Raw genomic sequence first — 15,298 nt, 5'->3', positions numbered from 1 at the left:
AAAACAGGCAAGGACACCCCAGAGAGATAGAGAGAAATACAGACAGCAAAGAGGAGGTGGAGGAGGAGGAGGAGAAAGGAATGAGGGGAATAAAGATGGAAAAAAATTTAATTTACTCAGGTTGAAGCCGGTAGAGCCGGGCGATGAACTGGTGTTTGAAGAAGAGGCAGGGTCAGATTGAAAGGGGTGTAAAAAAGAGACAACAAGAGATGCAAATTTGGAGGTGAGAGTCACAGGATGACAGCTTTATTTCATGTGGATATAATATTTACATAGAAAACAATCAGCCTATCACTCACGCATACATATACACATACTTGCTGTCTGCATCCATACAACCCCCCCCCCCCCCTCCTTATGACTCTGACACTCAGTCTGTCACACTTCACTCCCCTGCACCCTCCCTCGCTGTCACTCCCTCCCTCTCATTTCCTCTTCATGGCTCCAGGCCGTGATGTCCTCAGCATGAGAAACCAGCACTCACTGGAGAACGCAGCGAAACCAGGAGCCGGACCCTCCATCCTCTGTGGACCGGCTGTCTTTTCCTTCACCGTTGTCATCATCATCATCGTCATAATCTAAAAATTTGACAAGGAGGTCATGAGGATTCGTCACAACATGCATCAGAGTGGAAATTAACATGGTAGTGAAGTCTGCAATTACATGGTTACTCATTAAGCGTGCCAGTCAGTAAATGAAGACATGAAAATGTGTGAAATTGCAGTGTGTGTGTGTGTGTGTGTGTGTGTTTGTGTGTGTTTGTGTACCGTCAGTCTCCTCGTCATCTTCTGTGTCTCCCTCTGACTCCAGCAGACAGGACTCCAGCCGGCTGTCTCTCCTCACTGTGACATCACCCCTTCCACATGCACACACACCATTAATTAAACACCTAATATCAATAGAGGTGTGTGTCAAAATCAGTTATATTCATTAGCACCGTATAAATCCCAGTATAGCTTTAGAATTAGCTGTGCAGTTGACCTTGGAAGAAATATGCAAATAAGAAATATAATTGAGTAGTTTAGATTAAAAATCTTCTTCTTTTTTTAACTGAGTAGTGTTGATATGTACCTCTGCTTTCCAGATCTGGGGAGCTGCTCCCATACAATGAGGTTGTGACCTCCAGTGACCCACCGGTGGTCTCCGCTCCCTGTAGTCCAAGCGGCAAAACAGAGGATTCTGGGAGCATCGGGCCAGGTCAGAGAGGCCAAGTACCGACACTGAGGCAGCGAGAATACTAGAGGGAGTAGAGAGATGAAAGGAGTTGAGGTCAACAGAGGAAAACAAAGTGCTTTCGATTTGGTCTTAAGTCCTTATTGTGCTTTCACTCTCTCAGAGTGGAGCGAGTTACTCGTGGTTGCACATGGTTTACTCTGCGACTCACAATTTAGCGAGGTCTCTCCATTCGCCAGATCATAGCAGGAGCCAATTAGGAGGCCTCCTGTCTGGTGAACACAATCTGTTACTCCGGTGATGCTGTTGTGATTGGTCAGTCTGGACATGGCTCCTGTGATAATTGGACAGATGTTAGGTGGAAGAATTATGCAAATGTTCCTTCAGCTACCTTCCTTTTTTCCATCATCCTGACACACACAAACACACTCTGCACATCCAATTCCAGAGCTCACCGGTCCTCCAGTGCAGGATCTTGAGCCAGGCTCGACCGTAAGCCAGGAACACTCTGTCTCCCCGCGGGCTGAGGGTCAGGCGCCCCTCCGGACCCCCTCCGCAGCCCGTGACCTGTCCGTCCCAGTGATGCAGCAGCCTCAGGGGGTCTCGAGCCGAACACCGGTTCTCCCACACAGACACCCCTCCCTCGGCCGAGGCACTGAACACCAGCGGACCCTGAGACTGTGGAGGGCACAGAAGGCATGGTTGTCATGGTGATCTGAGTCTTTACCCAGTGCGTGTGTGTGTATTTGTGTGTGTGTGTGTCTGTGCGTGTGTGTGTGTGTGTGTGTGTGTGTGTGTGTGTGTGAGATAGATACACAGAAAAAGAGAGAGAGCGTATGTATGTTTGTGTAAATGGAAGTGTGTGAACAGTTTGAAAACGTACGTTTCTGAGCCGCTGTTGGTTATAAATGGATTTTGCGCTTTGCATGATAAACAACAAAGAGGATGACAATGATGTGCTACGCTTTAATGCTTTAGGCATATTTTGATGATTGCAAATTGAAAAAAAAATGCTCATATGCAGCTCTGGATTTCAATATTCATAAAAAGCCTTTTTGCTCAAAATATGTACAGTATGATTTCTAAAATTGGCTGAGCTCCACAGCTTACATCTCAACAAATATCTTTGATTTGGAAGCAATAAACAAGGAAAGCTTCTGTGAGGATAAATGTAGCTGTTTGATTACCTGAGGAAGGGCTTTTTCACAAATTACTAATCACAACATCTAAAAACCACTTTAGACAGCTTCTTCAGAGAGAGAGGCATTTGTTTGTGTGTCAGCCTTTAAAAATAGGCTGAACATGAGAATGAAAACAGCTTGAGCGCCCTGAGTGTGGACAGCACATCGTGGCACATAGGTGAGTGACCCACCCACCTGGATGGAGGTGACTGCTTCCCGGTGAGCGTTGATTGACTGGCAGTTATCGAAAGTGTGCCAGCTCCAGGCTTGAACTTTCCCTCCGTCTGAGGGGTGACAGAGTGTGAGGTTAACATGTGCCGACAGGCGGCTGGCAGTCATTATTGTTGGTCACGGTCGACCCACCTGAGCCTGACTGCCTAATCTGTGTGCCTCCATCTCTCTGATTCAGCCCGATAGCCCTGCGCTCCCCTCACTAACTCCCTGGCAGATGATGCTGACATATTAGTAAAGATGAAGTCTCCTCCAAAGCACAAACATGTACAAGAATAGATATAGATACAGATACGATGTGAAGCTACTATGTCTAACTCCAATTATTCTGTTCGCTGTGTCACTAGCTCTTATACTTCTACACAAAAACACACCTGATCCGGTGATGATGTAGCCGTCTTCCTCTGGCACAAAGCAGAGCGCAGTCACAGCGTTGAACGTGTAGATAGACTTTACACACTGCCCTGGAGGTGATGGGAAAATTCTAATTTAATTGGCAGGACACAGACCACCAGTCACACAGGCATACATTGATTACGATGCACTCACACACAAACACGTTTCCCAGACAGAGCCCCGAGGCCCTGTCTACCTTAATATATATATATGTATATGTATCTGTGTGTGCTTGTGTGGTTAAGCGTACCAATGCTCAAGGCCCAGATCTTCACATAGCAGTCTGCAGAGCCACTCAAAATAAACCTCTCCTTGTCGGACAAAGACAGGGACCAGGCTGTGGAGAGGGCAAACACAGACAGAAGAGCGGGAGGGGACAGAGAAGGAGGGGGGGGGGGGGGGGGGAGGAATGGGGATCAGAAAAAGAGAGAGAGAGAGAGAGAGAGAGAGAGAGAGAAGAGGACACAAAGATTAAGCTGACAAGAAGCTGTAAATAAGTGATGATGTACAAAAAGAGGACCGATTGCAAGACAGAGGTAAAGAGACATGTTTCTTTTTTTCTTTTTAAAGAAACAAATAATTATGTGTAGGTACACAGTGTGACTATAAGTTGCACTGAGCTGAATCATCTATCGCTGCACTTCTCCACTTGGTATTTTAAGTTGAGGAAGCAGGTGGGGAGGGAGTGTAGGAGGAGAGCCGGAGAGGGCGTTGGAGTTCAAGTGATGGAAGGCTGCCTGCTTCAGACAGACAGTGAACTCTCTAAAGTGTCTGCTGAGGTTATCTCTCACTGGGGTTGATCTGATGAACTGCTCCTATAATTACCAGACTGCAGGACACGGGTATTACTCAGCTGCAGACGGCGCTCATGTTAGGATATGGATGTGTGTGTGTGTGTGTGTGTGTGTGCCCTCACCCAGCCTCTTGCAGTACTCAGGGGGAGGCGCAGACAGACAGGTGACCCCCCCAGTGTGACCCCCCAAGTTCTTGTGCTCCGTTGCAGTGGGAACATGCCACACCTTAACTGTCGTGTCTCGGCTGGGGAGAGAGAGAGAAAAGGTGGGGGGTGGGTGTGAGATGGACGAAGTGAGAAAGAGAGGATGCCGGAAGGTAGAAAGAGAGTGTGAGAAGGTGAAAACAAGCAAAGTTAAAAGCCGTTCGACATAAATCGCGAGAGATTTGCGCCGAGCCATCAGGGCAGGGGGAAGAAAAACAAATATGTCAGACAGCGAGAGAGAGGAGAGGGAGCATATTAAGTGATAAATTAGGTGAAATGTTCACTTTGCGCATCCATTATGCAAATCAGGCCTGCTTTACCTTCCAGAAACCACCAGGTTGTCAACAGCAACCACACAGGTGACTATGTCGTTGTGACCCTCCAACAGCCTCAAGCGAAACTTTGCCTTCTCCCAAGACGATTTGAGGGATGCAAATTCAGCCTCTGTAAAGGAAATGATTTGTCCAATTAGCAGTGTTGACTCATCAGCACCCCAGCTTGTTAATCTACACAGTTCTTCATTATGGATTTGTCTGCCACGGCGAAGCGTGGGGCTGATTTAGCTCCAAGGATGCAAAACGTGGGTCCTGTCTGCAGGGAAGCAAGTGCAGCCTGTTGGTTTTAACACTGGCAGCCACCCTCGGGGCAAACACGCATAATCTGATTTTAGATGTTAACAAAAAATTAGGGCAATGCATTGTGCTCCTAACTGCCTGTGATACGTTCCCCAGTTATCTTGTGAAATTAGATATTTTACAGAGGAAAACTATATGTGCCATATCGTGGTCCAAGGTCAGCACTCACACCGACTCTTTTCCATGGTTACTGTCTACTCCCTGGATGTAATATCTTCACAATGCTCTCATAGTGTATAATGCTGTATATAAAACAGACCCTGTGACCTTATTCATATTTGCTGTCATCTGCATACATATAATACCACAGAGAAGCATTTTATAAAAGGGTAAAAAACTTCAAATGAAATTTATAAGCTTTAGTTTGCAGATGTCCACAGGTATGGATGAGATTAATACAAATAAAAGTCTCTTTATCTGTGTCTGTTTTTATCAAAAAAGAGCTTAAGGCTGCAGATACTATCAAGATATGTTAGAGCTAGAATACTGGGGACTCTCCTCTGAAATCCATTTAAATTGTACTGTTAGTTCCACCTGGTATGTGTCTCTATTAATTATAATTTACCTAATTAACCGAAGCATTACAAAAATGTCTTGGGACACTTTAGGTATGGGAGTTGGTTTTGCTGGTCCTCCTATATTTCTTTAGGTTGTAATTGTTGCTGTTAGAGATGCATGATTAACTATCAGGCAATAATGGGAATATGTTATCTTATCGGCATGAGTCATGAGAAGAAAGGTAATTATTGGCTATGGGGATTTGCTGAAAGAAGGCCATACGTGCATCCCTAATTATTATATAATATTCCAATTATTCGGAGATACACTTTTGTCTTGCAGGCTTGAATCTGGCGTGCAACTCTTCTGTGTGGAGTTTGCATGTTCTCTCCGGTTTCCTCCCACAGTCCAAAGACATGCAGCTTAGGTTTGATTGGTGACTCTAAATTGCCCGTAGGAGTGAATGAGAGCTGGGATGGTCGTCTGTCTCTATGTGTCAGCCCTGTGATAGCGTGTCCAGGGTGTACTCTGCATCTCACTGAATGTCAACCGGGATTGGCTCCAGCCCCCCGCAACCCGAGTTTGGATAAGAGGTTAAAGATAATGAACGAATGAGTTCTGATTATTAAATTATGGCTGGTAAAGAGTCAGATTTCTTTTCATTTACTTAACAACCTCATACCTGTGTACATACATGTGTCGGAACCAATCTCAATATGGTGTACGCTCTAAAAATATTGTACAGATGCTGGTGCCAAGAGTGAGAACTGAGTTAAGTACACTGCATAAAAAGGTGTGTCTAAAAACAAGATAAAAACACTAAATCTGAGGGAAATTATCTTGCTGCATGGACAGATAATTTCACTTGACAATATTTCTTAAATTAAGATTAAGTTAAATCTAGAAATATGCATGTTGTACGCTTAAAATAAGAAATTAACTCTTAAAACAAAATAAATTAGAGCTGCAAGCAGCGATGAACTGGCCTGGGCAGAATGCACTGCAAATTATTTGTTTCTTACCAAGATAAAAAAAAAACCTTTCGAGTATTAGAAAATGTTTCTTGTTTTAAGAGTTAATTTCTTATTTTAAGCGTTCTGTTAGAGCATGGAGGCCTTAGAGCCTTCCCCCGCTCACCCGGGTTCTTTTTTCTAAACTTGGTCTTACAAACCACTCAGAATAAATGAATAAAGTGAACCATTTATTGAAAGAATAATAGCCAAATGGAATGCTCAGCGCTGGACTCTGCAATGTGATCTCGATGGCACCACAAGACAGAGTGATTACAAATTTTACAGTCCTCTTCTTGGGTTGGGCACACCCGGTCCATTTGGGTGGGCTTTTTAACGCAATTGGTCAATTTTTTTATGGGATGCTTTCGGTTGCCCCCCTTAACCGTGCATCTGGGGATTTGACATCTCCTTGACCTTTCAAATCTATATGTGTGTTTGTTTTCTGCTGAAGCTTTCATCCTATCTCTCCTCCCTATCCTGCTTCCCATCACAGCCCAGGCCTGAGGTGAACTCCTACACATGCCTTCTGTTTGAACTTAAGTAACCCGGTCATAATTTAGAAACTCAGCCAATCTGAATATATTCTTTATTCCTACAATACCCTCTGTTGACGTGATTTAATCACTTCATAAAAAAATATAGTGATGTGTTAAACCTGCCAGGGGCTAGGCAAGCAGCAGGTCAATGTCTTGGCCTTCAGTGTCTTGTGCCGCGCCCTCCGGCACCTCCAGCCGATTCACCACTGACTTGCCACCTCCCTACCAAAGCAGGCCTGCAGTATGTGTAAGCGTGTGTGTGTGCAGCACAGCTTAATGCACAGAGTGTGTCAGCGTGTACATATAATTCTCCTAACTCAGCGATAACCTCAGCTACGTGTAGATCAGCCCTATATCTGTAAATGTGTTAACATTATCTTCGCAAGTATAAGCAGCAAACTGAAAAAGGGGCGGGGAGTGATCTTCATCAGATGTCTTCACCTCGGTCTGAGGCCATCTTTCTCCAAACTGTGACAAGAAAGCTGGGCCTAAGCCCAAAACGCTGTTTTTGTGGAGGACAGACCCCAATTGGTTTGAGCAAGAAAAGATAGAACTATTGCTATTTACAGTGTTTTAAATTCTGCAGTATCTCAGGTTGTTTTATTTGTTTTTTTTATTCCACAACAATATATATATTTAAGTAACGACTAAAGGTCCTCTGAATTAGTTTTTAGAGTGCACCTTGGTGCAATCTTCTCCTTCATCTATTTAGGTACAACACGTCTTAACTATGACAGCACTCATGCCACCTGAGCTGGCTGTCAATATATCTAACACCATACGATGTAGGACAGGGTGTTAAGTTCATGTGTGGAAGCATTCAAGGCTGTGACTGGTAGTTTAACAAATTTCCTAAATTCCCATCTATTAATTTGAAACTAAGGTGCAAAACTCCTCCCCACCCAGCTGAGAGAATGAATACACAGCATGGCCACCGAGTCAGAGCCAGTTGTCTTACTGTAGTGTGTTGTTTGTATTAAAGGTGTGTCTATGAGCTACTAAACTTAAACAAGATAACACATTGTGAAAACCACACCACACTGTCTCAGGCCTGAAGAACTACAGTGGAAAAAAACAAAACAAAACAAAAAAACACATTGGCTATTCTGTCTTCTTATCATTATTCAAATATAATACTAGTGAAGGGGAAAGTTACATTTTCTCTGCACAGCATTATAATTATCCAAATGTAACAATATCCCCCTGTTGACATGATCTCATCATGTTAATCAAACACAGGTCAACACAAACTGTATGTATGCACAAATGTGTAAGCAGTTACTTCGTTGCAGTTGAGCAGCAAACTTTCTTCATTGCACAGGCGTTTAGAAATCCATAAACAGTTTTAATGTGTAAGTATAATATAATATAATAATAATATATATATATTTTTGGTATCGCTTTATATTAAGGTCCTTGTAATAACCATTAATTAACAAGTAATAAGGCCCTTATAAGTCCTTACAAGATGCTTATTAACATTATTGTCTGTTTGTAAGCTTATATAAGTGTTAATAATGGCATTACAAACACCCTTTATGTCTTTGCCATGCCTTTATTAATCTTATTTTGTTTGCTTATTGATATTAGAATATACTTTATTGCTCATCTATTATAAGTTAACTATAAGTTAACTATGCTTTTTGCAACTACCGGATCTAAAGCGAGAACAATGCCTTATTACTTCTTAAAATCTTCATTACTCCACTGATTACAATTCTATAGTAAACATTTTCTCTAATAAGACCGACGTGATGTAAATACATTCTATATGTAGCCTTCGGCAAATTCACCAACTATAATCCCTCCGTAAAAACCCAATCTCACAAGCTTTCCCAACTTCAAAACTGCAACTTCAACTGCATGCCACGGCTGGCCCCGATACCACCAAACAACACAAACCCTGCCCACATCCTCCAAGCATACACTTAATGTCAATCATAAAGTCTGCTTTAACAGCAATAATGGCTTCTGGCGATTTTACTCTATCTACATTATAATTCTGCTTTTCTGTTCTTAATATTAACTTATTGTTTATTCTTAACACTCCAAATACAAGCAAATGATGTGTGCAAATGTGACTTACATCAGTCACTAATCCACTGTTTATCTTCCTATCAGTTATATTTATAAAAAAATATTAGGCCTATAAATTAGTGTTGCACTACCATTAGTTATTCTACTAGGCTTTTTTAAATTAATGGGTAGAAACCCAAACTAAACATTACAACAACAGTACTAACACATTTAGCAGTTTTCAACAAATCAATGTTTAAGTCACCACATACAAAAACACCTGTTTTCATATAATTTAGAGATAATATTGTTAAAATGATGGAGGCAGGAGCCCGGTGCAGTGCAAATGCAACTATTTCTTTCTTTCAAACTTAATTTCAATTGTTACACAGTCCAGTGAATTATCAAGCTAATTTTTTTTTATATTGTTGAAGGTAACCTTTATTTTAGTTAAGTTATAGGACTTGAAACTGTCTGAACTGATCACAACAAATCAACAAATCAATTTAAAGGACAAAGAAATCTCTTTCCTTGGCCAATGTGACTGCTTCATATAAGTTGGCTACTGATGCTCACTCAGTGTTGTTGTGATGGCTGGCTTTGTATGTAATTGTTTATGATCACTGTGTTTAAACGTTGTAACTTGTCTCTTTTTAAGCTGCTTTCTTGGCCAGGTCACTCTTGGAAAAGAGATTTTTTAATCTCAATGAGGCTTTTACCTGGTGAAATAAAGGAAATATATATATATCCTTTATTTAACCAGGTGGGTATTGTTACAGTAGGTGGAGCTTGCACCTTTAAAGTCGTTTTTGATGCACCAATAAACACAGAGAAGTAGAAAAGCAAAAAAGCCAAACATGAAGTAGCCGGTGTGGATGTTATGACTTGTAGTCGATAAAAGCCTTTATCTATGCATTGTGTATCTGACACATTGACATGTCTGATTTGACAAATTGTGTCAAAATACTTTTATTTGAATTCTTCTCTATAAAAGCCAAAATATGTTTGTGAGGTTTTGTTTTCATGTACTTCACAGAGAAAAATAAAAGAACATTTGAAGAGTCAGAACTGTTCTTTGTTTTTTATTGTTTTAACAATAGTCTGTTGGCTTTGGTTTGGTCAGATCTATGAAATATTGAATCACTACATCTCGGCTTTTCTTTTACCTCGGGCATGAATAAACTTCAGGTTATGAACTTCTTTTTTGGACGACAAAAAAATGTGGAATATCAGTATCGGTTGGGGGAAAAATCCATACTGTGCATCCCTGTATAATACATGAGCTTTTTAAAAAAACTTGGCAAATATTAATGGTGACAAGCTATTTTCAAGCTTCAGATTCAGGGTGTCCTACTTCACATATCTCCATTATGACTGTACTTTTAACTGTTTTGTGAATAAACTGAACTGATAATAGTAATTCTCTTAATTATTCCCACCTTCTTGCTGCAGTTGCTGCTCCGTGTCAGAGTCAGGGCAGCTTCTTGATTGGTCTCGGCACTGATCTGACACCTTGGCCGGCTCTGTCCTTTCCCGCTGTCTGCCTATCTCTGCTCCCCCTCCTGTTACCCTCTGCCTGGCAGCCGGCGCTGGCGTTGCTTGAGCTTTGGACTCCTCTTCTCCCCTAAGGATCTTGGAGGCTGGAGGCGTTTGTGATGGAAGGGCCTCAGGGGCATCCTCCCTATGCCAGTGCAGAAAAGCAAGAGCTGAATGAATAATCAAGATGCGAACGCCACACGGCGTCCTGTGCGACAGGGAGAGTACCTATAAAGAATCTTCAAGTTCCACACAAACAAATACTTCACTTCTTAATGAGCTGCTAGTCTGTATTAGAAAGAGTGTTTAATTCAATCTGATGTTAATAAGCTGCTTCCAATTATCTGCCCTGAGGGCCTTTAATAGGGAGGATGGCATCCCTGAATGATGTTTACATGACACATTATGAACAGTGAAAAGTTCCCATTTTACTAAAGCGTGACAGTATTTGACCTCCAGTGCGTTTCGATACACATATAAAAAAGATCAAAGGCTTCAAAGTGAATGTTGTTGCTTTTGAAGAATTATGTTTCTCTCCATCTGCCCCCTCTTGCTGCTACCTCTCCCTCACTTCCTTACACTTGTCTTTTCATCTTCTCCTTTTTTCCGTATCCCACAATCCCCAGAGTTTGCTGCGGGCTAGAAAGCTGCAGCTGAAGCTCAGCCAATCTGGAACGCAGCTCCTCCTTCCTGGAGATCTGAGAGGGAAGAAGGCACAAGATTGGTTGTAACCCAAGCCACTAAATCCACAAGTTGTTTATATGCACAACCAACATACTGAGCCTGTCTTGATTTATTAAGCTGCAACTGGCAACATGCGCCGTACTCCTGTCTGATTGTGAGTTATGAAAGATGCATGAATGAATGAATCGGGTTTGTCAACTTGATATAAAGTGGCTGTTTTCTCCTTTAAAGGAGCACTCCGCCAGATTTGCACAGAGAAGTCCTGCAGTTAGAGTAGCTCATTAAATATATGATGTGTTTTGTGGCTCTGGTGCAGCTTTGTTTCAGGGAAACTTTGCCAATTTTCAGCCATCTTTGTGTCATTGCAGTGTGGGAAGTAGAAGCAGATGATCAGTGTTTGGCTTCCCTCCATGTTGTCAGCGCCCGAGGCTCTCCGCTCAGTTACTGGCAAAAGTCCGCCAGATTACTTTTTGTAATGGTGATTTCATCAGTGTTGACTCCGCTTTTTCATTTATTTATTTTGCAGAAATATCTGACCAATTAGTAGGCAGGGAGGTGAAACAAGACAGGACTGAGTTGCATTGTGGGAAATGAGGGAGCCAATGTTTGACCCTTAGTGGAGACTAAGAAGTTATATTCTATATTGTTGGGTAGTTTAGTTTGTAAAAAAATACATCATATTTCATAAAAGTCTTATATGTTTTCGATGTGAAACTTCAATTGGACGAATGCAGTTAGGTGAAAAGTAAAATATTAACCTCTAAAATGTAGTGGTATTAAGTAGCATAAACTGGAAATACTCATGCTACGTACAAATACAGCAAAATTGTCCTTAAGGACAGTACATCTCTGTAAAAGTACTTAGTTATTTTTCACCACTTTAAAATCCATGTATTTTCCCCCAAACATGTGAAATCTGTCTTTATGTTATTCTAAAATGAAGAAAATCTATTGTTAAAAAGTAATGTATAACACTTCAAAAAAGTTTCAATAAAATAATAATTTATACATATCTTTCTTTTTTTTCAAACATGTAGCTACAACCCCACTTCAATGGAAACAAAGTCTTAATGGACTTCAAATTTACACACTTCAAGTGCACAAATGCAGACACAATAATAATAATAATAAAAATAATTAAACAATTTAAAACGAGGTACGAAGACACTATTTTCCAGAGGTACATGGATGAGGGAGATGTTGGGTAGCACCAAGTGTTATGAGGATACTGTGTTTATTTATTTTGATCTTTTTTGACACTGGTTGTCATTTTGTGTTGTTGTTTCTTTTCCTTGTGTTGTTGTTTCTTCTCCTTTCGTATGTATGTGTGCGTGTGTTTGTATGTATGCATATGTGGGCACGTGTATGTATGTATGTATGTATAATTACGCTGTACTGGTAAATTATATTTATGTTTTTGTAATACAAGACATGTTTAGACAAGGATTTTAACTTGTCATATTTAAGGAGAGGGGGTGGGAGTTTATAAGTTTTACTTCTTCTCACTCCTTTTTGAATATGTATTCTACATGTCATGTTAAATAATTTGTCTGACTCTTTTATTATTATTATTATTATTTTGTTTTCATATTCGAAATAAACTTAAATCATTCATTCAATCAATCAATCAATCAATCAATTAATATGTTTAATATACCTTTCTAGGGGATACTTAGGGGAACTTCTACACAGAATTGGATCATGGGAACTACACCAGTAACCTTCACCACCAAATGATCCTCAGCTGTTCATGCCTGCAGCAACACTGTGTGCATTTATTTCCCTGTTTCCAATTAGGTGCTGTAAGGGCAGTGCAGTAAAGTAAAAACTCTGTTGTATGGCATGGCCATAACTTACAGAATTCACATACTGAGGCTCTCCAGAAGTTCCTGATCATTATTTTTGTCCTGATGCTCAACGTGAAAGCCTCTTATCTCCCAAACTCCTCGGGCAACAGCTGTCAAATTATTCATTCTAACCATTATCCTTAATTCATGTTAATCACGTAGTTTTTCTTCTTCTTCGCCATATCAACACTGCTATTCCTACTTTAAGATGCCTGACTTCATAACTGTGGAGCCTCACAGAGCACCATTAAAACATCTTTATTTAAACACGTGGCTGCTGTGTGTCAAATCTGATTTAGTGTAACACTTTCATGGTGTATGAATATGAAGCTAGTGAATGTTCTCTACCCTGTGTCAGCTGGCGGAGATGGATATTTGTTCTAATGTTTCTTATTCAGACTGATTGCTCTCATAACCTGTTGTTACACCTGAGGGAAATCTATTCAGGATTTGCAAAAGTCGCACAGATTACATACACATTGGGACAAAAAAAAAGGCAGATGAAGTGTTTCTGTACCTTGAATCTCTCCTCTGAGGTCAGACTGATTTTTATTTCCAGATTTCCAATCTGTCTCAACTTCTTCTGCAGCTTCCTCACCTCCCCCATCTGAAACTCTGGGCTTGTCTAAAGAGCCGCGGGCTAACTAACGTTATAAACTGCCTGGCAGACTCAAAGAAAGTATCAAAGAAGCAACATTTGCCTCTTAATGAAAAGTCCAGAGAGGTTTGAATGGATAAAAACAGAGCAGACGGTTCGGCGGTGTTGGAGAGACGTGTCGCCGGATGTTGACGATACATTAGACGTGTATAACTGTCCTTACAGCGACACCATGTGGCAGGGTACAGTACTGCAGAGAAAAACGGTTAACAATAAACATAATTATACCGTTCATTTACCGTTTCTACCGGTAAATGTACGCTATTGTGTACGGTTTTATATGATTAATATAGTTCATTCACGAAACAAAAGTCTAAATGAGTAAAAGTCGCTCTGTCAACTGACAACGATGCTGCCTTCAAGTGCTTCTCCCTCAAGTCGTAAATGAGAGTGAGAATCAACACAATAAAACAAAGCAATAATGGCTGTTTTTCGGTGCGATTAGGAAGCAAGGTGAACAGGAGAAAAAGTGTCATAGGGAAGCCGTTTATGCTTCAATAATTTACATTTTATTGCCACCCTCTGACTTGTGCATTAATAATTTAATATTTATAGTTATAGTTTATAACAGTAAGTCGTTTTGAGTCCGTATATTTTCTTTTGTCTGTATGTTTTGCTAATTTTTTTCCTAGTACAATGCTTAACACCATGTGTGAGATTTTCTTAACCATACACCAGTGATGGGTATATTATATTTATTTATTCATAAGAAACTAGTAGTTTATTGTGCACATTTAGAGGGACTATATTGCACTGTCTAATCCAAAATGGAACTAAATGTGCAGCAAATAAATGCACCATTTACTCGAGTGAAAAATAAGAAAAATCAACACATTTGAGAAGCTGGACGCATTTATTGTTTGGCTTTTTTTTTTTTTAATTGTTTTATAGTTATATCATACAGTGAATAAAATGCTATATACATGCACATACATAAAAGTAATAACAACAATAACATAAAATAAATTAATAAAATGTATCAATATATCAATAAACTGAGTAATAATTGCAGATCTAGTCATCAGTATCAAGGTATCACAAGCCAAAGGAATGGAAACTATTCTCTTACTGGCTCTGTCTCCGGGGCCCCTCCGTCTAATCCCTCAGATTTAAGGCTGGATTACCATTGGGGGAAACAACCCTGGGGCTCCAGAGCCTCAGGGACCCAAAGGCCAAAACTAAAATGGTCTGGGAGATCTGGGGCTCCCTGGCGGGGGTATCCAGCCCTGCATGGACCCCTGGGTTTATGTGTGAGGGGGATAAGGACTAACAGAATTAAGATTCATTTGAGAGTCTGAAGGAAGCCATTTTAAGGTGCAAATTAGTGATTTCAGGGCACATGAGTAAGCATCATATGAATCCAATGCATTTTAAAGTTAGTAGTTTACCTATTATTATAATTCTGTTTCTATTATTATGTATTAACTATTTTTTTGTTTCCTCTCTTTAAAATAAAATATTCTATTTTAAGAGCATTTTTTTATGTTTGTCAATGTGGAGCTAATTCTAGATACTTCGGAGGCTATTGTAATAGAACTGTATTGTATATTCTAAGCATATAATTTGTTTATATAATATTGGTTTTATGTAATAATGTAAACAAAATTTCCTCTAAAATGTAGTGGTCTTGAAGTAACGTGGCAAAAAAATTGTAAATACTCAAGTAAAGTATAAGTATGCTAAATTGTACTTTAGTACAGTACTTAAGTTAATATACGTAATTACGTTCCATGAATTGTAATTTTGGGGAACTAATTATATTTGTAAAATTCTCATGACCCTGACATTTACAGCACTCTTACTTCTGAGAGCACATGAACGCAGCATACTGGCTGCTGCGCGTACAACTTGAAGCTCAAATATAACACACTGAAGATATTTTTCACTTATTTTGTTC

At 40.3% G+C, this 15,298-nt stretch overlaps 1 protein-coding gene across 1 annotated transcript; it reads right to left on the bottom strand.

The window, feature by feature from the left end:
• Window positions 1–195: 195 nt before the first annotated feature.
• si:ch211-154o6.3 (uncharacterized protein LOC563854 homolog) lies at window positions 196–13,646 on the bottom strand. The gene is made up of 13 exons (XM_059339142.1): window positions 13,261–13,646; window positions 10,792–10,910; window positions 10,116–10,357; window positions 4,299–4,422; window positions 3,898–4,019; window positions 3,232–3,318; window positions 2,960–3,049; window positions 2,550–2,638; window positions 1,629–1,851; window positions 1,385–1,507; window positions 1,072–1,237; window positions 768–856; window positions 196–578 (listed from the first exon to the last, which is right to left on the bottom strand). The coding sequence occupies exons 1-13, from the start codon at window positions 13,348–13,350 to the stop codon at window positions 481–483; spliced, it is 1,662 nt and encodes a 553-aa protein (XP_059195125.1). The 5' UTR covers window positions 13,351–13,646; the 3' UTR covers window positions 196–480.
• Between the last annotated feature and the right edge of the window lie 1,652 nt (window positions 13,647–15,298).

The sequence above is a fragment of the Centropristis striata genome, chromosome 8 (genome assembly GCF_030273125.1).
Source record: "Centropristis striata isolate RG_2023a ecotype Rhode Island chromosome 8, C.striata_1.0, whole genome shotgun sequence".
In the NCBI taxonomy this organism is placed as follows: Eukaryota; Metazoa; Chordata; class Actinopteri; order Perciformes; family Serranidae; genus Centropristis; species Centropristis striata.
Note: the sequence above shows the minus strand (reverse complement) of the source record. Positions and strands in the feature narration are given on the sequence as shown.

Bases quoted from the DNA above. Each gene is read 5' to 3' on its own strand.
- si:ch211-154o6.3 (XM_059339142.1), bottom strand. From the start codon at position 13,350: ATGGGGGAGGTGAGGAAGCTGCAGAAGAAGTTGAGACAGATTGGAAAT. The intron at 857-1,071 runs GTACATATCAAC...TGCATGTGGAAG, and splicing joins CCCAGATCTGGAAAGCAGAG to GGGTGATGTCACAGTGAGGA. The intron at 579-767 runs GTACACAAACAC...TCAAATTTTTAG, and splicing joins AGATGACGAGGAGACTGACG to ATTATGACGATGATGATGAT.